This window comes from Hemicordylus capensis, chromosome 16 (genome assembly GCF_027244095.1).
Source record: "Hemicordylus capensis ecotype Gifberg chromosome 16, rHemCap1.1.pri, whole genome shotgun sequence".
In the NCBI taxonomy this organism is placed as follows: Eukaryota; Metazoa; Chordata; class Lepidosauria; order Squamata; family Cordylidae; genus Hemicordylus; species Hemicordylus capensis.
In genome coordinates this window covers 12,186,624-12,213,357 of record NC_069672.1, presented here as the reverse complement: position 1 = coordinate 12,213,357, position 26,734 = coordinate 12,186,624, and the positions used below count along the sequence as shown (strand labels likewise).

The 26,734-nt window shown below is 50.5% G+C and overlaps 1 protein-coding gene across 2 annotated transcripts; it reads right to left on the bottom strand.

Annotated features, from left to right (window-relative positions):
* Positions 1-227: 227 nt before the first annotated feature.
* On the bottom strand, positions 228-24,064 carry C1QTNF12 (C1q and TNF related 12). 2 transcript variants are annotated; one of them, XM_053280587.1, is made up of 8 exons: positions 23,001-24,064; positions 14,037-14,156; positions 13,114-13,225; positions 10,996-11,180; positions 7,255-7,363; positions 6,622-6,712; positions 2,909-2,987; positions 228-2,266 (listed from the first exon to the last, which is right to left on the bottom strand). In XM_053280587.1, exons 1-8 carry the CDS (start codon positions 23,187-23,189, stop codon positions 2,168-2,170), a joined length of 984 nt encoding a protein of 327 aa, XP_053136562.1. In that variant the 5' UTR covers positions 23,190-24,064; the 3' UTR covers positions 228-2,167. The 2 variants fall into 2 exon arrangements, with proteins under 2 accessions (XP_053136562.1, XP_053136563.1); XM_053280588.1 differs by lacking the exon at positions 14,037-14,156.
* Positions 24,065-26,734: the final 2,670 nt, after the last annotated feature.

Below are 26,734 nucleotides of genomic sequence, written 5' to 3'. Positions count from 1 at the left end.
AAGTTTGCTTCTCTCTGGCCTGCCTTTCTCGCCCAAACTATCTCGGTGAAATCCAGTATATGCCCAATCAAGACTGCCTTGGTATAGTATTCTGTCACTGCGCACACATGCGCGGTGATGCCGAGGCCAGTGAAAACACCAAGGAGTTCAAAACGGCAGTGAACTTTGGAAATAAATAGCTTCGCAACATTTGGAAGTCAAAGAAAGAGAACACTGTAACGATCGTGGAAATTTAAAACATGGAAGAGCGGAGAATCTTTAATGCATCGATACCACTTCAGAAACAAGACGGAATAATCTGGAATTTCAAAATCTGGAGATATTCAGACATGGACAACTTCCCTATCTCAACGTTTGTTGGCATTGCTCCGTATCCCGACATGGTGCCGGTGCGGGTAAAGAACAGCGCAGAGTGTTATGACACTGGAATGTTACCAGGTTAAGTTATTAAGGGGCAGGAAGGGGTTTTTACTGGAGAATGCAATTTCCAAAAGCGGGTTCACCTAACGTTTCATTCTGCCTTCTAAAAGTTACTTTTGAAATCCCACCAAAGTCTGGATTGGGTTTCTTAAAGCTTCGGAGCAATTCGGACGCCATACGATTCGTGCCGACGGTTCGCCATCCACGGTTGCACGTCCAATTTCAACGTATCGGAAGAGAAGACGTCGAAACGAGCGGCCAGCTGGTCCGGCGTTTCGTGCGCCCAAAGGCATCCATCCGCCCTCCGTGGGGCTCCCCCTTCGTTCGCTTGCGATGCGAAGAACGAAACGAACATCTCTTTCCCGAAGAAAATCCATTTCACTGTATCACCCGACAATCCATTCACCCTTGGTTTTTTGTACAGTGGGGCTGGGAGCTTGCGGTGAAGCATGGATAATTTAAATACGATACAGTTCTTTTCGTTATAATTATTATTAAACTATTTAAAAAATAATAATAACACAGCGCCATCACACAAGACTTCTAAAGCAGCAACCACCGGTTTGTTGAAAGCAGATTGGAATGTCAGCAGAATTCAGGGGCCTGATAAAGATGGGGGACAGAAGACCCATTGTTTGGAGTGATGGGTCCTTGGTTGGGGGGACCCCCTGTTTTAGAAGAGCCCCCTAAACTGGGCTCATGGGGATTCGTCCCTGCCGAATCGGTTTTCCTGGTCTCTTATTCTCGACTCACAATCCCACATGTTGGAACCGTTTTGCATTTTTGAAAATCTATGCTCTGTGTATCCCACTTTTTCTCTGGGGAATACCAAACATCTTTCATGGGACCCTCAGTTACTCCCATCTGAGATTCCACCCACTTAATTGCAACACTATCTGAGGCTCGTCATTTGCTAACCCCGTTGCAGATGCCAAGGCAGGCTGCTAAAAAAACATATTCGCAGGTTCCACTGGTTCAGAAAATAACTGTCTTGACCACCCAAAGCTGCATAAAAGCTAGGCGAGCACCCACATTTCGGGAAAAGGTGGGTTATAAAGTAAGTGTCAGGGTTTCTCCCCAAAAGAAACATCAGGGAATTTTCAGCAGACACGTTTCGGCAGCAGGGGCCCCCAACACGGGAAACGCCAAGTGGTGTTGGACTACAACTCCCATCACCCCTTGCCACAGGGGGATGATGGCATTTGTAGTCCAACATCCTCTAGGAACCCAAAGTTGAGAACTTTGTAATGTTCTGTAAGATGACAGACATTTTCTCAAGACGGCTGCTGATGATCCCCAATGGGAGGGAAATTTGGAACTATTTCTCCAAATTTATTTTGGACCAAGAAAGAACTCTGATGCCTATGGCATTCACAGCCGAGCACATGGCCTGATGGGAAAAATTCCCCCTGAAAGCAGTATTTAAACCGCTCCTAAGTACGACAGACTTTTGTTTTCAGCACAGAAGTGGCAAACGAGTGTATCGGACAAAAATGTTCCCTAAAGGGGGTGGGTGGGTATAAATCTGGACCGGGGAGGGGGGGCGGTTTCAGTGGGCTAGGTCTGTTCTGTACCCCATTTCTTTTCGGAGGTGGTTACACCCCTGGCAGGAAGGAAACCATGTTTGCTGTGCTCAGCTGGATTATTGGTGAATGGCGTAGAGAAGGCGGATCCTTCACGGTGAGGGGTCAACGTTGAGGCACGGAGGCTCTCGGATCGTTTACGCCATCGCTGGAGGTCTCCCGACTTAGACTCCCACCAGCATCCCCATGAAATCGGACCCATTCTGGATGGTGATGGGTGCACCGGCACCGTTGTCGACAAAGATCGAGGTGTACTGTCCAGCCTGGACGATGGACATGAAAAGCAAACGGAAGAGAAAATGAAAACCGGGACGAGGCACTGGTCTCTGTTTTCACCGAAAGAGCCGCTCTGACTTTTGCCAGGGCCGTGCTCATCGATCGGGCCGGACAGAAAAAGTGGCTCCCTCTTGAGTCAGACCTTGGTCCATCTAGTTCAGTATTGCCTGCACAGACTGGCAGCAGCTCTCCAAGGCTTCAGGCAGGGGTCTCTCCCAGCCCTACCGGGAGATGCTGCCAAGGATTGAACCTGGGACCTTCTGCAGGCAAAGCCGATGACATTGAGCTATGGATGCTCATGATTAACATAAGAAGCTGGCTGCTGAGTCAGGCCATTGGTTCATCCATCTTAGTACTGCCTACACTGACTGGCAGCCCTCCCTGGGACACCAAAAATCGATCCTAGGACTTTCTAAGTGCAAACCCACAGCCCTGCCACTGAACTATCCCCCCTTCCCTCTGCCCCTGCGTCTCTTCCCTCCATCTATTGTCTCCCTTGTGTTGATGTCTAAATTGTAAGCCCCTTGGGGCAGAGATCTGGATTTTCTTTCTCTGTAAAGCACCGTGTTGCTATAGGTAGAAGAGACAGCCAAGTTGATCAGCTTGTCAGGAGGCTGCGAGACCCTTACCTGTAACTGCAGGAGTCCGTGGACATAGACTGTGAAGATTTTGCTGTTACTCTCCAGACCGGCAATGACTTCCAAAGACCTATGCAGTCCGAAAAGGGAGAGAAATTGGCATTAGCCAAGTGGGCAAAGGGGCACCCTCTAGTTTCTAAAGGGGAGAGTTACCTTTGATTGATTAGCAAGTATCAAATGGGTCATCACAGCCTAGAGCAAAGAGAGGAAAAAAGAGTCCCCTGATTAATTAGGGTGCTCTTTCCACTGGGACACCTTGGGATAAGGGTGGATTCAGGTGAATGTTGAATATGGTGTCCAACATGCAGACGGTGTCTCCAACACTCGCAACTTAGAGGGGGCACCCTCTAAAGTGTCTAAAGGGGCACCCTCCAAAGTGGCACCCTCCAAAGTTTCCCAGAACCTTCTTTCCAACAAGTGTGATTTGACCACAAGCATGCAGCTGGCTTGGCACCGCAGCCCAGGGTCACATCCTGACGGGAGCAGAGCAAAAGGGTTCCTAAATCTCTCGCCGCCTTGCCCTCACCCTCCCACCACAACACTGCACAAGGGGGGCAACCCGGTTGCACGCAAACCATTCCGAATGTGCCCTGCGCCAGCTGAGAGGCTGGTCTGGACTTGCTTTCGTCTCGATGCAGGTCTTATTCCATCCAGGACTAGACTGCCACACCCAGCAGGTGCTGGCGAAACCCTCAAAAAAGGCGGCCAAGCCAAGACGGGGCAAGTGGTAGAGGCATACCATGAGTCAGAGAACCCTGTGGCCTCACCGCGTTCCGCACGAGATGAAGCAACCGAGGGGAGGAAGATGATTCCCCGATAACAGCACTGATTCATGCAAGATCAAAACCAAGAAGTTGACAGACACCAAACACCGTCTCCAACATTCACCTGAATCCACCCTTATCACGAGGTGGCACAGTGGAAAGAGCGCCCTAATTAATCAGGGGGCTCTCCCCCCCTCCTTTTTTAAAAAATTTGCTCCAGGCTGTGATGAGCCTTTGGATACTTGCTAATCCATCAAAGCCTGGAGTAAGTTCTGCTGTGCTCGCAGAAGGTCCCAGGTTGAATTCCTAGCAGCATCTCCGGGTAGCAGGGGGGTGCAAACAGGTTCGAATCCGAAACAAATCATTCGAAGGTTCAGGGTCAAGCCAAACCAGCCCCCGGTTCGTCTCGACCCCAGACCAAACACGCACATCCCAGTTCAGCGGTTCGTTGGACACTTTTTGGGGAAATAGTGTATCTTTCTTTTTAACTTAACCCCTCTGGGGGGCTTCTCCAAGGTGGCAGGGGTGTGTGTCTGCAGAGGTTTTCCCTCCCTCCGCCAACCTTCCTTTTGAAAAAAAATTTGCCCGATTCGGACGTCTTTGCCCGATTCGGACGTCGATTGCCCGATTCGGACGTCGGACGTCTGCGCCACCAGAGCCCCTGGTGGCGCAGTGGTAAAACTGCCGCCCTGTAACCAGAAGGTTACAAGTTCGGTCCTGACCAGGGGCTCAAGGTTGACTCAGCCTTCCATCCTTCCGAGGTCGGTAAAATGAGTACCCAGAATGTTGGGGGCAATATGCTAAATCATTGTAAACCGCTTAGAGAGCTCCGGCTATAGAGCGGTATATAAATGTAAGTGCTATTGCTATTGCTATTTGGCCCTTTCCAGGCCTATTCCCTGGCACGGCAGCTGCTGTGCCTGCACAGTGGGACCCTGCATGGCCAAACTGGGAGATTTTTTAGAAAAAGAAAGGCTGGTGGGAGGAGGGGATACTTCTGTGTACACCCTGCACCACCACCACTTTGGAAAAGCCCCCCGGAAGGAATAAGAAAGATTTTTTTCCATCCAAAAAAAAAAAAAGGTCAACGAACCCCTCCGAACCGTACCAAACGGAGTGGGGGTTCGAAGGGGGCCCCAAACCGAACCGCCCAGTGTGGTTCGGGTTCGGTTCGAGCTGAACCGGGCCAGGTGGTTTTGTGCACACCCCTACCAGGTTGAACTGGGAAAGACCCCTGTCCAAAAGCCTGTCCTGGAGAGCTGCTGCCTGTTAGAGCAGGCAATACTGAGCTATATGAGCCAAAGGTCTGACTCAGTATAAGGCAGCTATGTGATGATGATGATGATGATGATGATGATGATGATGATGATGAATACATGGACAGTTTCAGGTGAGGATGAAGGCTTAGAGTTTAAGCAAAGAGAAATGGAGATAGATAGATAGATAGATGGATAGATAGATAGAACCATGTAGGTATTATGGCAGGGAGTTCCATGTATAAGAGTTAATGAGAGTGAAAGGGCAGAGACTATGGGCAGAGGCTTGTGTGTCGCTTGCAATTCTATGAGATCCCAACCATCTCTAGCATTTCCTGTCAATTTCAAGCAATGGGATGGGAGAAGACACTTTCCCAGAAGCTTTGAGAGCTGCTGCCAGTCAGAGCAGACAAGAGCGAGCTGGATGGACCAATGGGCAGACTCAGTAGGCAGCAGCCACACTTGTTGACATGCCTTTGCGGACCCCTCCATTAGCTCACTGCTTGATAAAGCAGTGCCAGAGTCAAATCCTGGCTGGTGAAAGGATCGCTGGTCCCTGAGCGGAAAAACGGCCTTGGAGAAATACTGCCAGTCAGAGCTGGCAGCATGGAGCTAAACAGTCCAACAGTCTGACTCAACAGGAAGCAGTCTCCGCTGTTCATTAGGCATCCAGAATGCTTCTCTTTGGCACTGCAATGCCGCGATCGGGCAACGCCATGGTTGCCGCACCTTTGGGAAATGATCGAGCAAGCAGCATTCTGCTTTCTGCTACCCCCCTGGTTCAACCGGGAACTTGAACACTGTGTCCGGGGCCCGTAAAAACACACGGTCCGAGCATGATTCCCCCAGGCTCTGTCTTCTGTTCCACTCCCCCATAAACCGTCCAAATTAGAACTTTAACAGCCAGACCCATTCCTTTGGAGCCGCGATGGAGCCGCGTCAACGGCGGGGAGGATCGGTCCCAACCCTCGCACACAACTGGACTCTGATCGCTTTCCCAGAGGCGCAAGGGCTGCCAGGAGAAACTTCCGATTCCTCTTGAGGCGGCGTTCGTGCTAACGGCGCAGGTGTGAGGGACCAAGTCCAACCAACTGGGGAAAGGGCCAAGAGAGACATCCGTACGCAGGAGCAACTCCCCCGCAGCACTGGCTCCACGACACGGGCTTCTGCAGAGGCCCCAAGAGATTGCCAGGGAGGCAAAAGTGTGCAAGCCTGAACCAAACTTTGGCCATTTCCCACACTGTGAGACCTGGGAGATCAGTGGATGCACAGGGAAGAGAGAGGTCTGTCAAAAATCGCCCCCGTTGCATTCATAGAATGTCTTCCATTCGCTGAGGTTGTCATCAGGATCTAACCCAAATATTCCAGATAAGCAAATACAATCATGATCAACTTCAGCTCACGCAGAGTGCCACGCTTACACCATTGCTCACGTGCAATGAGTCTCAAAGGCAGGGGAAGCAAATGTCCAATCTATCTAGGGAGGGGTCCCCAAAGGCTGTGGGACTAAAGCACCCATCACCCCCTGCCACCATGGCGGGGGGTGATGGGAGTTGTAGTCCAACGGCATCTCGGGATTCGAGTTTGCCTGCGTTCCCTAGGGCAGCAAGGACACCTCTGACCTGCCCTGACCCAGACTACCCACCATAAAAGCGGAAATGCGATTAAAGCGTCATCAACTCACATATATCGATGACAGAGGGATTCGATGCAGATCAATACCCGGAGATTGTCTCTGGCTCGTAGCTGCAGCTTGCTTTTCAGCTCACTGTGGTCTGGGAGAGGAAGAACAGAGTAGAGAGCACATGAAACCAGGCGGCACATCTTTGGAAATGGGAAAGACATTGCTCCTCGGAGATCCTGCGATTTTACATCTCTGTTTTCAAATCCAACTTGGAGGAACCCTCTTTTCTTAAAATCACCCCCCCACACACTAAATCTTAAGTTTTCCTCTACAATTTGAGACACTCATGCTAAGTCATCTTTGAAATGAGTTTCCACAAGTCCTCAAGGTTCCCTAGCCAGCTCACGTACAGGATTTGATGGTGCCAAAAATCTCTATGAGCATGCATCCCTCCGGATGGTACTGATGCTCAAACCGCTGACGGACGGAAAGAAAAGAAAAAGAAAAAGAAAAAGAAAAAGAAAAAGAAAGGAATATTACAGGGAAGAGAGAGAGATTATATGACAAAAAAGAAAGATGGATGTGCAGAGAAGAGAGCGAGTTTATGGGAAGGAAGGAAGGAAGGAAGGAAGGAAGGAAGGAAGGAAGGGTTTTTAACTCCCACCCGTAGCACAAGAAGATCCTGACACTCACCGATGTGGATGTTGGCTGAAAACTGATAAATGCCAGAGACTGGAGCTGTGAACCGGCCAGTGAGTAGGTTCAACCCAGTTCCTCGGAGAAACGCTCCCTTGGCCACAGGCTGTGGGGAAGAGAGACACCGTTCCGAATGAAGCACGACTCCCACCTCTCCGCCATGCTCCGTCCATCCCATAATATGCCCAGGTCCCCAAATGTTCTACACCGTTTGCCAGAACAGAGTAATTCTGTGATTGACCAGAGTTCCTGAGTTCCAATAGTTGAACGGCAGCAAGTAAAACTGGGAGTATGCTTTTTTTTTTTTTTTTTGGAGTTGACCTTTGGATTCAGCCCTGACTCACATCTTGCCTTCTGACGAGAGATGCACAAAATAATTTTTTAAATTCATTTCAAATTCAAATTGAATTCTAAAAATTCATTTTGAATTTGAATCCAATTTGAATCTGGTCCGAAAATTCAATCAGAATTTGAACCAAATTTGAATAACCTTGACCCTGTTTGGGCGCCTTTTTTAACCAAGTAGGGGGCCTGAATGGTTTTTAAAAGTTGCCGAATGGCTCTCAAATCAAATTCGAATCAAAACTAGAAAATTTGATTTGTATTCTAACTGAATTGCCCTTTCAAGGGGTAGTTCAATTCAAATTTGAATCACTCGAGGCACCCAGATTCAAGTCGAATCAATTCAAATTTGAATCGCTTTGTACATCCCTACTGTTGACCCTTGTTGCTGGTCTGGGCCCTCCTGGTTCTGAGTTCAAGTTCTGACACATCCTTCAGTGGCTGCCCGGGACTTGGTGCTCATAGACTAAACATAACAACACCAGTTATTCTCATTCATTTGCATGAGGGCTGCACAACTTCAGCCCTCCAGCTGATGTGGACTACAACTCCCATCATCCCTGGCTCCTGGCCAGTAGTCAGGGATAATGGGAGTTGTAGTCCAACATCAGCTGGAGGGCCAAAGTTGGGCAGATGACACAAGAACTGCATGCTCATTCATCACCCCAAACCAGGGCACAAACATTAATTGTCCCCCTTGCTAAGCAGGGTCCACTTGGGTTTGCATTTGAATGGGAGACTGCATGTGAGCACTGTAAGAAATGCCCCTGAGGGGATGTGTCCATAGCTCAGTGGAACAGCATCTGCATGCTTGAATGCGGAAGGTCCCAATTCCCCTCCCTGGCAGCATCTCCAAGATCGGGCTGAGAGAGACTCCTGCCTGCAACCTTGGAGAAGCCGCTGCCAGTCTGTGAAGACAATGCTGAGCTCGATGGACCGAGGGCCTGACTCAGTAGACGGCAGCTTTCTAAGTTCCAATGAGATGTATCCGGGCGGGAGGGAGGCGTTTCACCCATCTCAAGGCTGGCGCCGAGGGTGCTTCAGAGAAGCCGAGAGAGATTCCAGCCAACTAGCGACATTTCTCAGGGTGGTTTTGCGTGCCCCGAAGCCGACCTAGACCCTTTCTTGGGTTGCATTGGCACAGGGAAGGGGGCATTTCTTGGTTCTCTTTGTTGTCTTTCGCTAAAGCTTACGCGAAAATGAGCAGACCCCAAGACAGCGTGGTTTAGCGGCACCGCCGTGTGGGAGACGTCTCTAAATCACACAGCTTGCCGGAGATTATCGGACTTAGGCTAAGATCAACACAGTTGCGGCGTGTTTATTGTTATCGTTGGCTCGCCCAGCGTGGCTTCGGCTGACAGTCAGGAGGAGAGGAAAAAGGAGCTTGTGTGTGCCAAAAAACGAAAGAAGCCCATTCATTGGATGTTTTAGCACTGCCGGGGAGCTTGTCCAACAGAGGGTCATCATCATGGACCATTTTAGCAAGCGGCACAAACTGATTCCGACCTGATTGTAAAGTCCTTGGGGCAGAGATCTAGCTTTTTTTTTTTTTTTTGCCTGTGCTGCTCTGTAAGGTGCATTTTCTCCGAGGCAATTCAGTAAGATGCTTATTTAAAGGTCACTGATCATGGTGTCAGATAAACAAACAAGTACCATATTCATTCATTCATCCAGAGTATTTATATACTGCCCCACATAAACTCTTGGGGAGGTTTACCAATTAAACATACAACCATCAAAACTGTAAATCATAGAAAACCAATTAAAATAACCATCTTTGCAACTTCAACACATTATTGACCCAATTCTTTACCCAAAGTAGAATTTTAAGCTAGTAGGTTGGGGTTTTTTTTAACCCAATAGGGTTTTTTTTTTAAAGTCAACATTTGGGTAAAACTCAGTGATGGCAGGGAAGCCGGGCTTGAACAAAAAGAGTGGGACATTTCTCAGCTTGAAGGATATACATATACTAAACCCAAGGCTCCAAACCTTTGGTCTTCAGATGCCGTTGGACTACAACTCCCATCATCCCCTGTGGCCGGGGATGATGGTAGTTGTAGTCAACAGCATCCAAACAAGGCGTTCAGAATGCTTCTGGCAAAATTAGGCAGACAAACCAAGTTGACCCAGGCTGCTGTGGGCCGGACGGACTGTGGCTAAGGCTGTCTGAAATTTTGTGAGACGCGACGTTTTCTCTGAGCCCCCAACCCCTTCCCAAAGCACCCCCAAAGTTAGGGGAAGCTGCCAGCTCTATTTTGGCAGCTCCATTTCTGCCCATTTCATTAAAAGCAATTAAGCTAAATGCAGGTAGAGACTTAATTCCCCCGAAACCGCCAATTTGAAATTGAAAAGCAATTTTCTGGCACCAGCAAATTACCGCTTGATAAAACACGCCTGTTTCTCCTCTCTCTCTCTCTCTCTCTCTCTCTCTCTCTCTCTCTCTCTCTCTCTCTCTCTCTCTCTCTCTCTCACACACACACACACACACACACACACACACACACACACCAGAAACTGACAATACGGACCTCTGGGAAGGGAGAAAAGACGCGTCGGGCGTGGCCTGCAAGTAGATTTAACCCCTTAGCAATTAGAACTCGCTACCCAGCAGAGGATTAAGCTGCAAGGATTTCAAAGTCAGTTTAATTGCAGCTTGTGATGTGATATGTGTGTGGGGGGGAGCTGTGTCCCAGAGATATATGGGTCTGACTCAGTAGAGCTATCCATCCACACGGAGACTGAATTTCCAGAGCGGGAGGGAGTGGGCAGCCTTGGCTCTCACAGCTGTTGTCGGACCACAACTCCCATCATCCCCTGCCCTACCTGGAGATGCCGCCCGGGATTGAATGCGAGATGTCCTGTATGCAGAGCAGGTGCTCTTCCACTGAGCTATGGATGCTCCCGGTGACCATATGAAGCTGCCAGACTGAGTCAGACCCTTGGCCCAGCTCGATCAGGATTGTCTGCACCAACTGGCAGCAGCTTCCGGAGCGGGGGTCTTTCCCAGCCCGGATTGAAACTAGGACTCTCTGCATTCAAAGCACAAGTTCGGGGACTGTTTCCTGATGAAGCAAAAGCCAAGATTGGGGTTTCACAACTCCCTTAATGAGCCCGCTCCAAATCCATCAGCCTCTTCAATGACAGAAAGGCCATCCTCTTCCAAGCTGAGGGCTGCCGGTCAGTGGAAGAGCCTCTGATTTTGCCTGCAGAAGGCCCCCGGTTCAATCCCTGGCAGCATCTCCAGGTAGGGCAGGGAAAGACCCCTTTGTGGAACTCTGGAGAGCCGCTGCCAGTCAGTGTAGACACAACTGAGCTAGATGGACCAAGGGTCTGACTCCGTTGGCAGGACACCCATGCTCATTCAAAGCCTAGGCAAGGTTTGTTCATTCGCCTCACCATCTGGAAGTTCTGAAGCTCCATCAAGGTCTTCTTGTCCACCACGACCTGGCCTTTCAGTTTGCAGTGGAACGCCTCCTCGACCCGCTTGTAGGGGGAGATCTCGTCCAAGGAGAGGAGCGGAGGGGGCATCTCGCTGGGAGGCGGCGGTGGTATTGCTGAGGACGCCCGCCTCTCGGTGGCGTCTGAAGGGAGAAGGATAAAAGAGGGCGTGAAAGGACCTGAAACAAAATCCTGAAATATATCCCTGGCATGCAAATATTAACTGAGCTTGTGGCGGGGAGTATGATGAAAAAACAGAAGATATTAACCAAGACAGGAGACCCTGTTCTGTCTTAGGTCTTTCTTCATATGTCATTCCTAGCATTGCTGTTTTCGGGGTGTTTTTCTGGAGGCCAGTTGGGCGGGTGGGTGCTCGGTCCCTCAAAAGCAGAAAGGTTTGCAACTCCTAAGGGAGTATTCTTCAAGCAGATAAATTCCCCACTTTTTTGGTTCATGCACTCCTCCCCCCCCCCACTTGCCACAGTTCCATTAGCTTCGCCCACCCGCTTGTCTGTTAAGCCGCACTCTGGGCTCACGAACATTCCATCCCATTGACTCACATGGAGGCACTTATGGGTGTGTGGGCTCCCCTTTGATTCCCCCCAACACACTTCAAATATTTTGAACACGAACAGATCTGTGGGTCACGCCAACCCGAATCTGCCAGGACCGGCTCCCACTTGCTTTGAGACACTCCAGTTATCTGTCCATAAGGACCCCAAATTTCAACACTTTGGGAAATAAGTATCCAGATACCAAATTGTTATCTAAACGTTTCCCTTGTTTCCCAGAGAAAGAGTGAGTTAGTTTTCCTTTTTCCCGCAGATGTTGACGTTTCCTGTACAGCCAGGGAAATGTTGTCCAAACACTGAAATTAGCAACTGACAGACTTTTGAAAGTTGCATTCAGAGGTGGAAAGGGCAGAATGAAACCAATACTCCAACTGCAAAACTCAAAAATGCAAGAATTCCTGACAGCTCCTGTCCGCTGCCATGTTCCTTTCCCCAGAATGCACCAGAGCACCGCCAAATCCTAACATAGCAACATTCTGAGGGGCATTCTGCAAAAAAAAAAAATTAAATGGTGGCCAGAGGAACCAGGAGAATTCCCTGTGAGTTTTCACCCCCATCTGTGAATACTCTAACACCAAATTGTTATCTAAATGGCCGCAGTTTCATGGGGCTAGAAAATTGGGGAGCATTTCATCCCACCCCAGTTACATCCCTCCCCAGCTGTGCAAAGTAGCCAGGATAACCGACACTTTAAAAAAAAAAAGAGTCTGAAGATTTCATTGACTGAGAGAGAGAGAGAGAGAGAGAGAGAGATGCTAGCTAAAGGACATTTAACTTTGATTATCTCACACAGCTCATGTTCCGCAGTTGCTTAGGGAAAATTCCGCAATATTCTGGAAGACGTGGACAGAATTCCCAGCGGCCAGAATCTGCGTTTCCTATGGGGAGCGTAATATAAAAGCATCTTGCTTATCATCTTGTTCTTCTTTCCAGACAACAGTGAGGGTCCGATGCCTCTGGGTTTTCCCTGTCGCACCATGTTCAGCAGATGGATGGATGTAAGTGCACATGGCCAAAGATGTAGTGGCCCCGCTCTGCCCGGCCTGCTGCCCTGGCTAAGCCTCCGAGCAAACTTTTCAGCAAACCCTGTGGGAAACGACATTCCCCCCCAACCAAAAGGATAGCATGCTGCGATTTCATGTTCTTTCAGCAGCTGTTGATATATGGCATCTCGGGTCGCCGACGTACCCCTGGCAAAATTGAGCCTAGGGTGGGCTTCTGTATCAGCGGCCCCTGGTGTACACAACTGTATTCAATCCGACCCGGATTAATACGGGTAAATTCAGTGACCCCGTCAGAATGCTTCTGTGACCAACTCGCAGCTTAAATGACCTGACCGGACGCTTTGCTTCTCAGAAAATCTAAAGACCTCTTTTGAGAGGTAGACTGCTGCTGTCTCTGGAGGTTCCATCTTGATCGCTAAAATTGAGATCAGCGAGGGGAAGGGAGGAGAAAAAAGTGAGGTTTTGGTTTTGGAGAACGATATTCGGGAAAGTCTCCTTACCTTTTAACATTTCTTTAAATTCCTGTAGCAAAACCTCCTGGGTGACCTCAGCTCCTGGGGCACCCGGGGGACCCGGAGGACCTGGCGGGCCAGGGGGGCCAACAAGCCCACGCTAAAAGGAAAGAGAGAAAGAGAGAGAGCAATCTTAGGACAAGAAAATCTGGCAGAATTGGCTGCTCTGGTATTGATATTTTGCACACGCCCAAAGCAGGGTTTCACCCAACAGGCACACAACTCCTGCCTGCCAGCTGGGGGGTTGGACTACAACTCCCATCACCCCCCGCCAATAGGCAGGGGGTGATGGGAGTTGTAGTCCGGCAACGGCCGGAGGGCGGGAGTCACGCAGCCCTGGGTTGAATCGGACCCTGCGTGAAGAGAAATGGACTTGCTGCTCAGATTGTATCAGACCTTGGTCCGTGACGTCCACTCAGTGCATTCAACTTGGAGCAGCCACCAGGGAGAAAATTAAGGGCCTTAAGTGGAGGAGAGAGACTGCCAACTCCTGGGGCTGACATCAGGGGCCACTTTGGTGTACCAGCAACCAAACAAGTCTCTCGGGGCCCACACAGGTGGGAGGGGGCCCGTGGATGGCCCCCTGAAACCTGGAGCCGGCCTGCCCAATCACGGACCCTCCTGCTCCGCTCTATTTGCATAGCCCCACCTCCTTTCCCCACATCCCCTCGCTTCGGGTTCCGTTCCGCGGGTCACGCTAAAATGTGACATCAGATCAGGGCCGATGGCCAGAAAACGGTGGATGGAATGCTCAGAATGGCTGTTTCTCTACGTGCCAGGTTCGTCTTATTAATTCCTGACTACTTAATTATCCGATATTAATTAATGAATTAATGATTAAAAGTCAATGTGACGACCGGTTACGGCTTTTCTTAACGTTAAGGCCAACAAGGCTTCCAGGAATGACCTACTAATTTCTTATCTCTCCCTTTGCATTTCTTTTTGGAGTTGCTGCTGTCATCGGGACGATGCACAAAAGAGATCCATGTCCGACGCGGGTCGGTGATGCGAGGGTCTGGAGACTCTAGCATCTAAAGGAGAGAAGAACAAGGATTGAGGGCATTCTGACCATTTCATCCACAGCCAATTATTTTATTTATATATCATCTTTTTATTTGTATTTATTTCTCTAGCACAAATAAATAATATCTATTTTATATATTATTTATTTTTATTTATTTATATATCATCTTTTTTTTTTTTTTAAATCCCCGTGATCTCCAGAAAACAAGGAGATGGCAACTCTTAAATGCCAGATCAGGAACGAGAGGGGATGCATTCGGGGCTGAACCTTCCCTGCCGGTTCCCCAGATTTGCCGCTTGAAAACCCAATTGACAGGCTTGTATTTGGGATACTACAGTTACCTAGCCTTGTGGATTCACAATCTGCAGCTCTTTCCAAACACATACATTTGTGTCCCCCCGCCCCAAAAAAACCACAGCAGCCCCCAGGAAAAAGGGCAGCAATTCAAATTCCAGAATGTGTTTCCGTCTTAACGTTTTTAGTTATCCTACATTAATATGTTGGGGCGGGGTGGGGGGCAGTTGTATGTAAAAATGATAAGTATATAAGAACAGCCCTGCTGGATCAGGCCCGAGACCTATACAGCCCAGTATCCTGTTTCCCTCAATGGCCCCCCAGATGCCTCTGAGAAGCCCACAGGGAAGAGATGAAGGCATCCCCCCTCCTGCTGTTACTATCCTGCAACTGGGATTCAGAGGCATCTTGCTTCTGAGACTCTGGGTAGCCTGTAGCCACGGATGGCCGCGCCCCCCATGAATTTTTGTCTCAGCCCCGTTTAAAGCGATCCAAGCTGGTGGCCACCACCACCTCCTGAGGCAGAGAGTTCCATAGGTTACATGTGTACGGTGTGAAAACGGACTTCTTTGGTCAGTCCTAAAAAATTTCCTGGCAAGCCGTCTCAGGGGATGATCCCTGGTTCTAGAGCTGTGAGTAAGGGAGAAGAATTTCCCTCTGTCTACTCTCTCCACACCATGCACGGTTTTATAAACCTTTCTTAGATCTCCCCTGAGTTGCCTCTTTTCTCAGTTAAAAAGCCCCAGATGCTGTAGCCTCTCCCCGTAAGGAAGGTGCTCTAGCCCCCTGATGATCTTGGTTGCCCTCTTTTCCCCACTTGCGGGCTTCCCAGACCCACCTGGACGGCCACGGAGTGAAGCGAGAGGCAGAACTGGATAGAGATTGACCCAATCCAGCAGGGCTTTTCTTATGTTCTTCTGAGCCAGAGACACTACATGCTTCCATCCATGCACAGCGCCTCCTTTCCCAACAAGGACTTAAGAAGAATTCCAGCCTGGGGAGACGCTGCCAGTCAGAGTAGACTCTCCTGGCCTAGACGGACCAGTGGCCTGACTCCGTAGGCAGCTGCAGCTGTTCGTCAGGTGGCACTGCCAGTCAGTGCAGACAACACTGAGCTAGATGGAGCAAGGGTCTGACTCAGTAGGGAGCCGCTTCCTGTGTTGCTATGAACCACGGAGCTTCCTTTTATAGCATGCCCCCCACCGGTCTGCTTTCCAAGGCAAAGTTCTGTCGATCACAGTTCTCATCCGTTCCACCCTTTCGCCTGCCAAATTTCTATCATCGACAGGAAAAAACGAGACAAGCCCTCCAGTCAATATGCCCTCCGACTGAATGAACTGTCAGCTCCGAAACGTGAATGAATCACCTCCTGGAATTTGGGCTTGTTAACGAACAAGGGGAATGTCTCGGCATTAGAAAACAAAAAGAGGGCGTATAGGCACTTGTTGGGATTCATTGAGCAGGGTGGATTGCTCCCGGAGGAGGTTTTGAGTGAATGGTTTGAAACAGGCAAGGAGAAAACCCCAAACTAGTAGGACCGGACGGTCTGAGAAAAAAAAAAAATGAAGAGGGCCATACAGATGGGGTGCCATAACCAGCGAAGGGCGAACTTACCTTCGCTCAGCTTGAAACCGCTTTGGTAGTTCACCAGGCCCCAGAATTAACTCCGGGAACTGATTTCCACCCGGTGTGGCTGCTGGCTCCGATCGCTTTATGAGGAGGTTCAACAGGTCCATTGAGGCCGGGGAGGCAGCGGGGACCTCGGTTTTCGCGATCTAAATGGAACCTCCAGAGACAGCAGCAGTCTACCTCTGAATCGCAGGTGCTAGAGGAAAGGGGAGGTCTGTCACCTCCATCTCCTGCTTGCGGGCTCCCCAGAAGCCACCTGGCAGTCCAGTGAGGGTCACTGACCCAATGCTAGCTGAACCACCAGGACTTTTCTTATATTCTTACATTTTTTAAATGTGTATGTCCTTATTACATTAAAAAAAGAGAGCTGGAACGTAAACTCGAGGAAACACTCTGTGTGTGTATTACAGCATGGAAATTTCTTTTGTAAGGTCCCCCCGGCACCAGATAAAATTGCTTGGGTGCCACATCTGCCGGTGGGCCGCCAAATGCCAAACTCTGGCTCATTCATCCTCAGAACTGGCTATCTTGCCTCAGGTGGGTGCTTGTAGAATAGGTTCGTCTGTCTACAGCCGCCAGCCAAAGTTAGGGGATCCCTAGTCGTGTTCATCTTGTGCATTCCATGGTAATTGAGTAATTAATGTCATCGCCAGATCTGTCAAGCACGCCCTCGAGTCGGGGAGACGGCTCTGGAAGGGGATCGGATCGGCCCCAGAACCCCGAATCGGTCGTCACCAAAAATTCTCTGAACTCGTCTGAATTCTCCAGACGCTTTTCCCAATGGGCACGCAAAACTCCAGCCATCAGCCTAATTTTGGAATTCCACATGACCCTTTCTTGTTGCTCAACCGGAAGCAAGATCTTTTGCACACTGCATTTCCCCGATGCATGGGAGAGTATAAAGCATCACTATTACAGCACACAGAGGGTGGGATCAGATTATACGTTCTCGGCCCGTGCGACAATATGAAAGCGCACCTGATGTCTTGTGTGGATGTCCGAGTGTTTCCCCCTGCACATTCCGTTATTGCACGTGTGGACCGATTGCCCAAAGTTTAAACTAGTACGGGGCAGACATTGGGACATCCATGAAAGACGTCGCCACAAGGAGAGCTGGTCTTGTGGTAGCAAGCATGACTTGTCCCCCTAGCTAAGCAGGGTCTGCCCTGGTTGCATATGAAAGGGAGACTAGAAGTGTGAGCACTAGAAGAGATTCCCCCCTTCAGGAGGAGATGGAGCCACTCTGGGAAGAGCAGAAGGTTCCAGGTTCCCTCCCTGGCAGCATCTCCAGGATAGGGCTGAGAGAGACTCCTGCCTGCCACCTGGGAGAAGCCGCTGCCAGTCTGGGTAGACAATACTGAGCGAGATGGACCGAGGGTCGGACTCAGTATATTGCAGCTTCTTATGTTCCTAAGGGGAGCACTCTTGTTGCAATCCTTGGTCCAATGATATCAAGAGAGAGAGTGCAGAGGGAGGGAGGGAGGTGTGTAGAGGAGCGAGAGAGATTATGTGAAAAGGAAAGAAGAAAGGTGTGTGAGAGAGAGAGAGAGAGAGAGAGATGGGAGGGAAAGAAAGAAAGAAAGAAGAGTGCAGAGATGATAGATAGATAGATAGATAGAAAGAAAAGTACACATAGAGAGAGGTGGGGGAGAGGAGGAGAGAGAGAAAGAAAAAAGAAAAGAGAAAAGGAAAAGGAAAAGGAAAAAGAGAAGAGAAAAGAAAAGAGAAAAGGAAAAGGAAAAGGAAAAAGAAAAGAGAAAAGAAAAGAGAAAAGGAAAAAGAAAAGAGAAAAGAAAAGGAAAAAGAAAAGAGAAAAGAGAGACAGCCCCTCCTGTCCTCCCTGCAATGGAGGTACAGAATTGTTTTTTAAAAACCCAAAACTTCTTGTTTCTCTCATTAGTTGGACAACAACTCCCATCACCCCCTGCAACAAAACCTGGCAAGAGTGATGGGAGTCATAGTCCAAAAGCAGCTGGACAGCCAGCGCTGCACCAGCAGAACAGAATCGTGTTTTCCTTTCTTTCCAAACCTCTCGGATCCTTGAAATGCGGCCGTCTGAACTTGTGCAATGCGGCTCGGGGGGGGGGACGTGGTCACGCGGGCGTGGGAAACCAGAGGGAAGGAATGCACACGCGGCCGACGTGGCCGACCGCCCCGGGAACCCGAGCCGGGGAGCCATTGCGGCCGGCGATTTGCAGCCGTCTCGCGGCGGCCGCAGAGAAACCCGGCACGGCTGGCGGCCGCCCCGTCTGCTGCCACGGCCCGCGTTGGGTTACAAATCCTTCTCGGAGCAGCAGCCAGGCCGTGATTGACGGTTCAAATGGATGTTCTGTCCTTGTGGTATTATTATTTCATTACCCCGGCATGCACGAGGCGTCCAAGGCATCAGCCTGTAAGCCTCGCTGTTTATCTTGGCAAAGGCAGCCCCCTCCCTCCTCCACGGAGGACCTCGTCTCAGCGCAGGTACGGGCAGGGACACCCCGCTTGACATCGGTGGAGCTGGCAAAAGTGGTTAAGGCACCTGAACAGAGCCTCCACACGCAGGAGCAGTCTAGCCCCAAAGGCTGCTTACTAGGAGACAAGCAATGAAGAGGGTACACAGGCAGCGGCCTTCTACCGAGCCAGACCCTTCGTCCATCTAGCTCAGTGTTGCCAACACTGACCGGCAGCGGCTTCTTCAGGGTTGCAGGCAGGAGTCTCTCTCTCAGCCCTACCAAGAGATGCTGCCAGGGACTGAATCTGGGGCCTTCTGCATGCAAAGCAGGTGCTCTCCCACTGAGCTAGGGATGCTCCTGATTAATAGATGAAGCTGCCAAACTGAGTCAGACCCTTGGTCCATCTAGCTCAGTGTCGTCTACACTGACTGGCAGCGGCTTCTTTGAGGTTTCAGGCAGGAGTGTTTCCCAGCCCGACCTGGAGATGCTTCCGCCGGAGGTTGCATGCAGAAAGTCCTAAATGCCCTTGCGCACATCTCCGAGATCGGGATGCAAAAGACTCCTCTCTGTGTAGCCTTGCAGAAGCCGCTGCCAGTGTGGGTAGACAATCCTGAGCTAGATGGACCAAGGGTCTGACTTGGTAGAAGCCTGCTTCTTATGTTCCTAAGAGCCTTGTCGCATCTGTTTATTTTATACCCATTTCACAGACTAGGGAAACCGAGTCTAGGGAGGCCAACTTGACCCGGTCTGGCGCCGAATCCCAGAAATCCCATGCTTGAGCTGTGAATTGAGATCCGCTTTGTCTGTGGCTGGGACATCCCCTCCTCCTGCTTGGAGGCGATTGCTTAGAGGAAACCTCCACTGGGAAAAAGCTGCACAAAAGCATTTTTTTTTTTTGACTGCGCCATAAACCTCTTCCCAGCTAAATTGACACACTCCTTTGAAAAAATGTCCCGGAAGGAGCAAGAGAGACGGCATTGTCTTTGGCTGTTTCCTGCAAGGGAAATCTCTCCCCCACACACACAACTCCCAGAGGTGGGTAATTAGCTCCTATTAACTAATTAATGGGGTAATTACCCGCTCTTAAGCCCCTGTGCAGACACTGGCAGATTAGGGGAACCAGGCTTCTGAAGGTTTCCAAACCCACATGGGAACCCAATGTCTACGCTGGGCGTTAAGCGTTGGGGACCACACCCCTCTTTCCTGCGGATTATGGATTTCACTTCCCCCTCCGCCAACAGACAGGCAATCCCTAAATTGCTCAGTGCGCCATGAATGTCGTTGCTTGGGACACTCCCGTGTCGGCTGGGGTGCGCCGTTAAGCGGGGCGTCGGTTGTGGCTGCCCAACTGCCTTCCGCTGTCTCTTGACCCCGGCTCAGTGGTAGCGAGGGGAATTTTTGTGGCTTGAAAACCAAGGGTTCAATACCTGAAATCTCCATTTAAGATGATCTCTGGCCCTGGTTAGGTTCAGAGATCACCGGCTTCCCTGTACCGAGCAGGGAGGTTCATCTAGAAAACCTCTAGGGTCCCTTCCCACTCACGAATCCAAGGATTACATAGGATGCTGCCAAACTGAGTCAGACCCATGATCCATCTAGATCAGTCTTGTCTACACTGACTGGCGGCAGCCCTCCAAGGTTTCAGGCAGGAATCTCTCCCAGCCCTACCTGAGGATGCTGCCAGGGAGGGAACCTTGTGGGCCTTTCTACATACAAAGCAGAGGTTTTACCACGATGCTATGACTCAAGGCAGGGAAGATTTTTGATAGGGGTCATAGCTCAGTGGTTTCACATCACTGCGCATCTTGGCTAGCAGGCCTGGGAGAAAAAGCAGAAGAGCTGCTGCCAGTCAGAGCACAGCAGACTGAGCGAGGCAGGCCAAGAGCCAGACTCAGCAAGCGGCAGCTTGTGAAGAGGGCCGGCTGAAGTTCCCAAGTTCAACAAGATCTGGTGCTGATGGTTTTGTGCCGGGGAGAACTGGTGGGAAATATGTGGCAATGTCTGTCTGCCTGGTAACTTTGGAAAATCCTTTTCTGCCCTCTGTTGAATGTCTCCTAGGGGCCAATTTGGATTTCATAGGAACCTAGGAAGAGCATAGGAAGCTGCCTTCTACTGAGTCAGACCCTTGGTCCATCTAGTTCAGTATTATCTACACATATTGGCAGCGGCTTCTCCAAGGATTCAGGTAGGGGTCTCTCTCAGAGGAGGGGACTTGGGACCTTCTGCTCTTCTCAAAGAGGCCCCACCCCCTAAGGGGAATATCTTACAGTGCTCACACATCAAGTCTCCCATTCAAATGCTGACCAGGGAAGGCCCTGCTTAGCAAAGGGGACAAGTCATGCTTGCTACCACAAGACCAGCTCTCCTCCTCCCATAGGCATGTGCAAAAAGAGGTCCGAGAATCTCCCTCTGTAGCTCTTTGGTCTGACCCCACAAGAAGAATTGTATTGGGTATTTGTAGCACAGGCATAGCTTTAGAAAAGGGTCAGAAAAACCTAAATTTAAGAAAAGAAGAACAGCTGGAAACTCAGAATTTCCACTGAGAACACAACACTGGATAAAACTAAACTCTATCTAGACTTTTGTTGACAGGCAGTACATAAATATTAATAATTATAATTATAATTAGAGGCTAGCATCCATAATCTTCAAAAAGTTGCCCCTCAGATGTCAGCATGCATCCCAGAGAAGTTAGACGTAATATGGTCATGCTGTAAGATGCATTTTGGCTTGAACTTGCAAGTTTAGGACACAATCAACACCTTAAAAGCAAGGGAGGAGAGCTGGTCTTGTGGTAGCAAGCATGAATTGTCCCCTTTGCTAAGCAGGGTCTGTGCTGGCTTGCATTTGAATGGGAGATTGCATGTGTGAGCACTGGAAGATATTCCCCTTAAGGGATGGATCCGCTCTGGGAAGATCAGAAGGTTCCAAGTTCCCTCCCTGGCAGCATCTCCAAGACAGGACTGAGCGAGAGATTCCTGCCCACCACCTTGGAGAAGCCGCTGCCAGTCTGTGTAGACAGTACTGAGCGAGATGGACCAATGGTCTGACTCGGTACATAGGAACAGAGGAAGCTGCCATATACTGAGTCAGACCATTGGTCTATCTAGCTCAGTATTGTCTTCACAGACTGGCAGCGGCTTCTCCAAGGTTGCAGGCAGGAGTCTCTCCCAGCCCTATCTTGGAGATGCTGCCAGGGAGGGAACTTGGAACCTACGTTAAGGTCACTGGTACACTCTTCCACCATAATTATCATGCTCTGGGGGGGATCTGGATTGGGACCATGGAGGGGATAAGTTTAAAGCCCACCTCCCAGAGCCCCAGACTGTCTGTGCGACTTACAGAATAGACAACCTTGTGTGTTCTATTTACAGAAAAGAAAGTTTCCCTGATGCGATTAAATTCACATTAAGTTTGGCCCAGCAATGGCCAACAGCTTGTCTTTAGGAAACCCACCAAGGGCACAAGGGAAATACCATTCCTAGCTGTGCCCCCTCTAGAATCTGATACACTGCCTCTGAAAATGGAGGCTCCATTGTGAGCCATTAGAGCTGTTTGTCTCCCAGATTTCTGTCTGCCAGCTCAAGGCTAGTGGTCGTCAGTGTATCTCGTGGCAATGCATCTCCAACGTTGGACCACTAAATGCAGGCCTTTCACAAGCCGGCCCACGCCCAGGGTTCATGAATGAGTCCAACGGAAGAGCTGGGAGGAAATCTCCCCCCCCGCCTCAGTTTCCCCCCTGTGAAATGGGAATCTAACCGACATTAACAAGCATAGTCGGCAGATCATGGGAAGTAATATTTGCACTCTGTCCTGTGCTTGTCAGACCTCACGTGGCATATTATTCTCCGTTCTGGGCCCTGCATCCTAAGAAGGATGCTGATGAACTGAAATGGGTTCAAGGGAGGGCACCTGAGATAGTGAAAGGTCTGGAAAGCAAGCTCTATAAGGAACAAGTTGTTTCTTTAGGTTTAGCCTGCGGAAGAGGAGACCGGGGGAGATAGGACAGCCATCTTCAAACATCTGAAGGGCTCACGCACTCCAGAAAGAGCTGACTGAAAGAGGAGGTTCTCGGTGCCTCCTGAGGGCTGTTAGAACCAATGGGTTCCAATTACAGGGAAGCAGATTTAGGGTAGACGTTAGAAAGGCTTTCCTGTTAGAACTGTTCCACTGTGGAACAGTCTGCCACATGCCTCGGTGGGTCTCTACTTTGCGGGAGAGGTTGGAGGGTCCTCTGACAATCAGCGGTTGGAGGGTCCTCTGTCAGGGGGAGAAACGCTGTCCGCTTCTTGCGCCGGGCAAGGGGTCAGACTAGATGACCTCCAAGCCCCCTTTCCAATTCTAACACCCCATGGGTCGTCCCCCAGGGCTGTCTAGGAGGAGGTAGGCGCTATGGAAGGGTCACCTCCTGGTCTGAGCCCCGGAGATAGTCAAGTCGGCCGTTGCACAGTCGTTACATGGAAATACGGTTCTGCGTATCGGGATATACCGACCTTGGAGTGCCCGTTGAGCTCTTCGCTGTTGGAGAGGGTGGCGTTGAAAGGCTCGGTGTACTGGTTGGGCTCCTTGAGCTTCTTCCGTTCTTTCTTCGCCGCGGCGACTCGGAAACGAGACGCCTCCTGGCACACCAGCATCACCAGAAGGAACCAACTCCACCATCGTATTCTGGCTTTGCCGGGCATCTTCGTGAGGAAAAGATGAGAGGCGAGGAAACCCTCTGAAGACGGACACCAAAACGGAGATCAGTCTCCGGGCACTGTGGGTTGCCCTTCCCTTCTTCTCTCAAGCAAAGGATCGGATCCGGTTCGAGCCTCTCGCTGCTGGTTCAGAACCACGGCCACACATCAGCAGCTGGTCTTCTGCTGGTCCCAAGGTTCTCCGGCTAAGCCCGGCCGCCTAAGTGATGCGCTCGCTGAATTATACTCCTCTGAGATAGCAGCCCAAGATGAGCATCCAGGCTCTAGAGTGATGAATGGTTGTCCGTCCAACCCCCGGCATCCAATTCCCTTCCTCGCCAAAAATGATTCCAACCCTCACACTTCAGTTGGGGACAAAATAGGTCGTCCAAAAGGCTTGGAAAATCCCAAGACTGGTTAGGAGCAGGCTGAGGTGTGGGACCAATAATTGGGTCGAAACTTCACGAAATTTCAGCCCGAAATTTCACAGAAAGTGGCCCGGGCTACCCACCCCTCTAGAACTTGCCCCCCACAACTTTTCTCACCGGTGGGAAAACGTGTGCAGAAGTTTGAAGTCCAAAGGGGCCAACTTCCCACATGTTCGGATCCAAGAATTCTTCCAGGAGCCGAAAAATCTCTCTTCAGAGAAACAACTGGCAATCCCCCGGCCAAGACGAACTTTCTGCCTTCGGATAATCTGTTTCTTCTCCGTTTTGATCTCGTAGGGATCTCCAGAACTGTATTATTTATTTATTTATTTATTTTGCTCCAACTGCTTTCTGGCTCTCTCTCTCTCTCTCTCTCTCTCTCTCTCTCTCCGTTCCTTCCCCTTCGGCTGCAAGATCCTTCTCCGTGGAACCTCAGCAAAGAACTGCTTTTGTGGGAAAGTTTTCCATCAACTTGAAGAAGAAGCAGGGAAGGGGGGGGGACCAAGAAGAGGGAGAGAGACCCAATCGGAGAGGGAGGGAATAACATTCTAATGAGTTGTCAGACCTTTCATTCACACTCCTATTAAGGGGAGACGGGCGGGAAAGTGGAATCTTCGCCTGTGCCAAGGAGATTTAAATCAGAAATGTCTTCTCCCTCTTCCTTCCTTTCTTTTTCCCTCCCTCCCTCCCTCTCTCCCCCCACCTTCCAAATCCACTCTTCAGAGCATTCCAGCCAAACGTTAGACACAGCTCATTAGACCCCGGGCCTTGTTCAATCAGGGGCACCCGTGCTCTTCAAGGACAGGTCCACAGGGCAGCATTCGGGGCTAGCCGTTCAACCGTGAACTGGAAGCATTCAGGAGCCAGGAAGGGGCAACCGAGAAGATGCTCGGGCTAATAGCCAAAGCTGGAGCTGTCCTTCAAGAATGGGCGTAACCCCCTTTCAAAGCCACCCAAGACAGAGAACGGTGGCACATCTAGTGGCAGGGAGTTCCGCACACCATAGTGGTAGGGAAGCCTTTTCTTGCTCCGAAGCAGAAGATGCCAGTTGGATCACACCCGGGTTCTACGTGTTACATCTCTAGGCAGCAACAAGCAGAAAAGATGGCACAGCAAAGCCGATCCATCCTCTGCGCTAGGCTTCTTTCACCCGTCTCCTGCACCCCTGCTTCGGTCTTGTGGACCCCAAGGGGGATGCAAACTGCATATTGAGACGCTGTGCTTTAGACTGAGGTGGGGTAGGTGCCTCTGCTTTGCCTGCAGAAGGTCCTCGATTCAATCCCTGGCAGCATCTCCTGGTAGGGCTGGGAGAGACCCATCTGCAACTTTGGAGAGCTGCTGCCAGTCAGTGCAGACAATTCTGAGCTAAATAAACGAAGGGCGTGACTCAGAAGGCAGCTTCCTATGTTCCTACATTTCTGCCGCTTTCCGTCTTGCGGTAGCAAGCATGAATGGTCCCCTTTGCTAAGCAAGCTTCGCCCAGGTTGCATTTGAATGGGAGACCACATATGTGAGCAATGTTGGGATATTCCCCTCAAGGGATGGGGCCACTCTGAGAAAAGCAGATTCCAAGTTCCCTCCCGGGCAGCATCTCCAAGATCGGGCTGAGAGAGATTCCTGCCTGCAACCTGGGAGGAGCCGCTGCCCGTCTGTGAAGGCAATACTGAGCTAGATGGACCAAGGGTCTGACTCAGTATGTGGCAGCTTCCTATGTTCGCCGGGAGGGAAGGCCCTAGACACACGCAGGAGCAATGGCCGACGGAGATGCCGGGACGCGGAACGTGCGAGGGGACGGGGCGTCCGTGCGGCGGAGGGCGGGGGAGTCGAAACGCAGCCAGAGAAGGCGGCTGCTCCCCGCCGCGGTCTGCGGCACAGTCTGGGGTTGTTTAGGTGCCGTATGACAGATCAGTCTATTAACATGTCATCAAGTTCACTTACGGATTCGCAGCCCGTCTGCCGCTAACCTGAGCAGGGACCTAAGTGCGGGGAGACGCCAGCACGAGTTAAATATTATTAACAAGGAATGGCTGGCTACATAGTTCTGGAGGAATGCAAGATGGTTATTTTGCAAGGGGTGGCAGGTTGCAGCGGGGGCGGGGAGAGGAGAGAGGATGATCATGAGTTGCGGGGAAGCCTATTAACCGTGTAATCCCTCTAGTCCGGTTCCGATGTTTAATTCAGGCCGCCAGCCACTTCCAATCATTATTTCACCCGAGCGGTTCCGTCGACTCTTTGAACCGGTCGCTCGAATCGCTGCTTTCGACCGAGTCCGACCATTCGTGCCTCTGGCTCGGGATTGCCCGCACTGGCGGGCAGCGGCTCTCCGAAATTTCAGGCAGAGGTTTTTCAAAGCCCCGGGAACACACAGGAAGCCGCCTGATACTGAGACAAGCCTCCGGCCCGTCTAGATCAGCATGAGATGAGAGCTGGTCTTGTGGTAAAGGTAAAGTGTGCTGTCGAGTCGGTGTCGACTCGGGGCGACTGACCACAGAGCCTTGTGGTTGTCTTTGGTAGAATACAGGAGGGGTTGGCCATTGCCATCTCCCGCGCAGCATGAGATGATGCCTTTCAGCACCTTCCCATATCGCTGCTGCCCGAAAAAGGTGTTTCTCATAGTCTGGAAAACATACCAGCGGGGGATTCGAACCGGCAACCTCTGGCTTGATAACCAAGTCAGTTCCTCACTGCGTCAATTGCCCACTTTGGTAAGCAAGGTCTGCCCTGGTTTGCATTTGAATGGGAGACATGTGTGTGCACTGTAAGATATCCCCCTCCACTCCACTCTGGGTAGAGAGTCCGTCTTGCAGTAGCAAGCATGAGTTGTCCCCTCTGCTAAGCAAGGTCTGCCTTGGTTTGTATTTCAATGGGCAACTACATGCAAGTGCTTTAAAATATTCCCCTGAGGAGACGGGGACATAGCTCAGCGGAAGAGCATCTGCTTTGCATGCAGAAGGTCCCAGATTGAATCCTTGGCAGCATCTCCAGGTAGGGCTGGGAAAGAATCCTGCTTAAAATCATGGAGAAGTCGCTGCCAGTCAGTGTAGACAATCCTGAGCTAGATGGACCAAGGACCTGACTCAGTTTGGCAGCTGCATATGTTCCTGTGCTCCTAATCCTCTCTCT

Bases quoted from the DNA above. Each gene is read 5' to 3' on its own strand.
- C1QTNF12 (XM_053280587.1), bottom strand. From the start codon at position 23,189: ATGCCCGGCAAAGCCAGAATACGATGGTGGAGTTGGTTCCTTCTGGTG. The intron at 7,364-10,995 runs GTGAGGCGAATG...TCTTCCCCACAG, and splicing joins AGCTTCAGAACTTCCAGATG to CCTGTGGCCAAGGGAGCGTT. The intron at 2,267-2,908 runs GTAAGGGTCTCG...TCCATCGTCCAG, and splicing joins ACGGACTCCTGCAGTTACAG to GCTGGACAGTACACCTCGAT.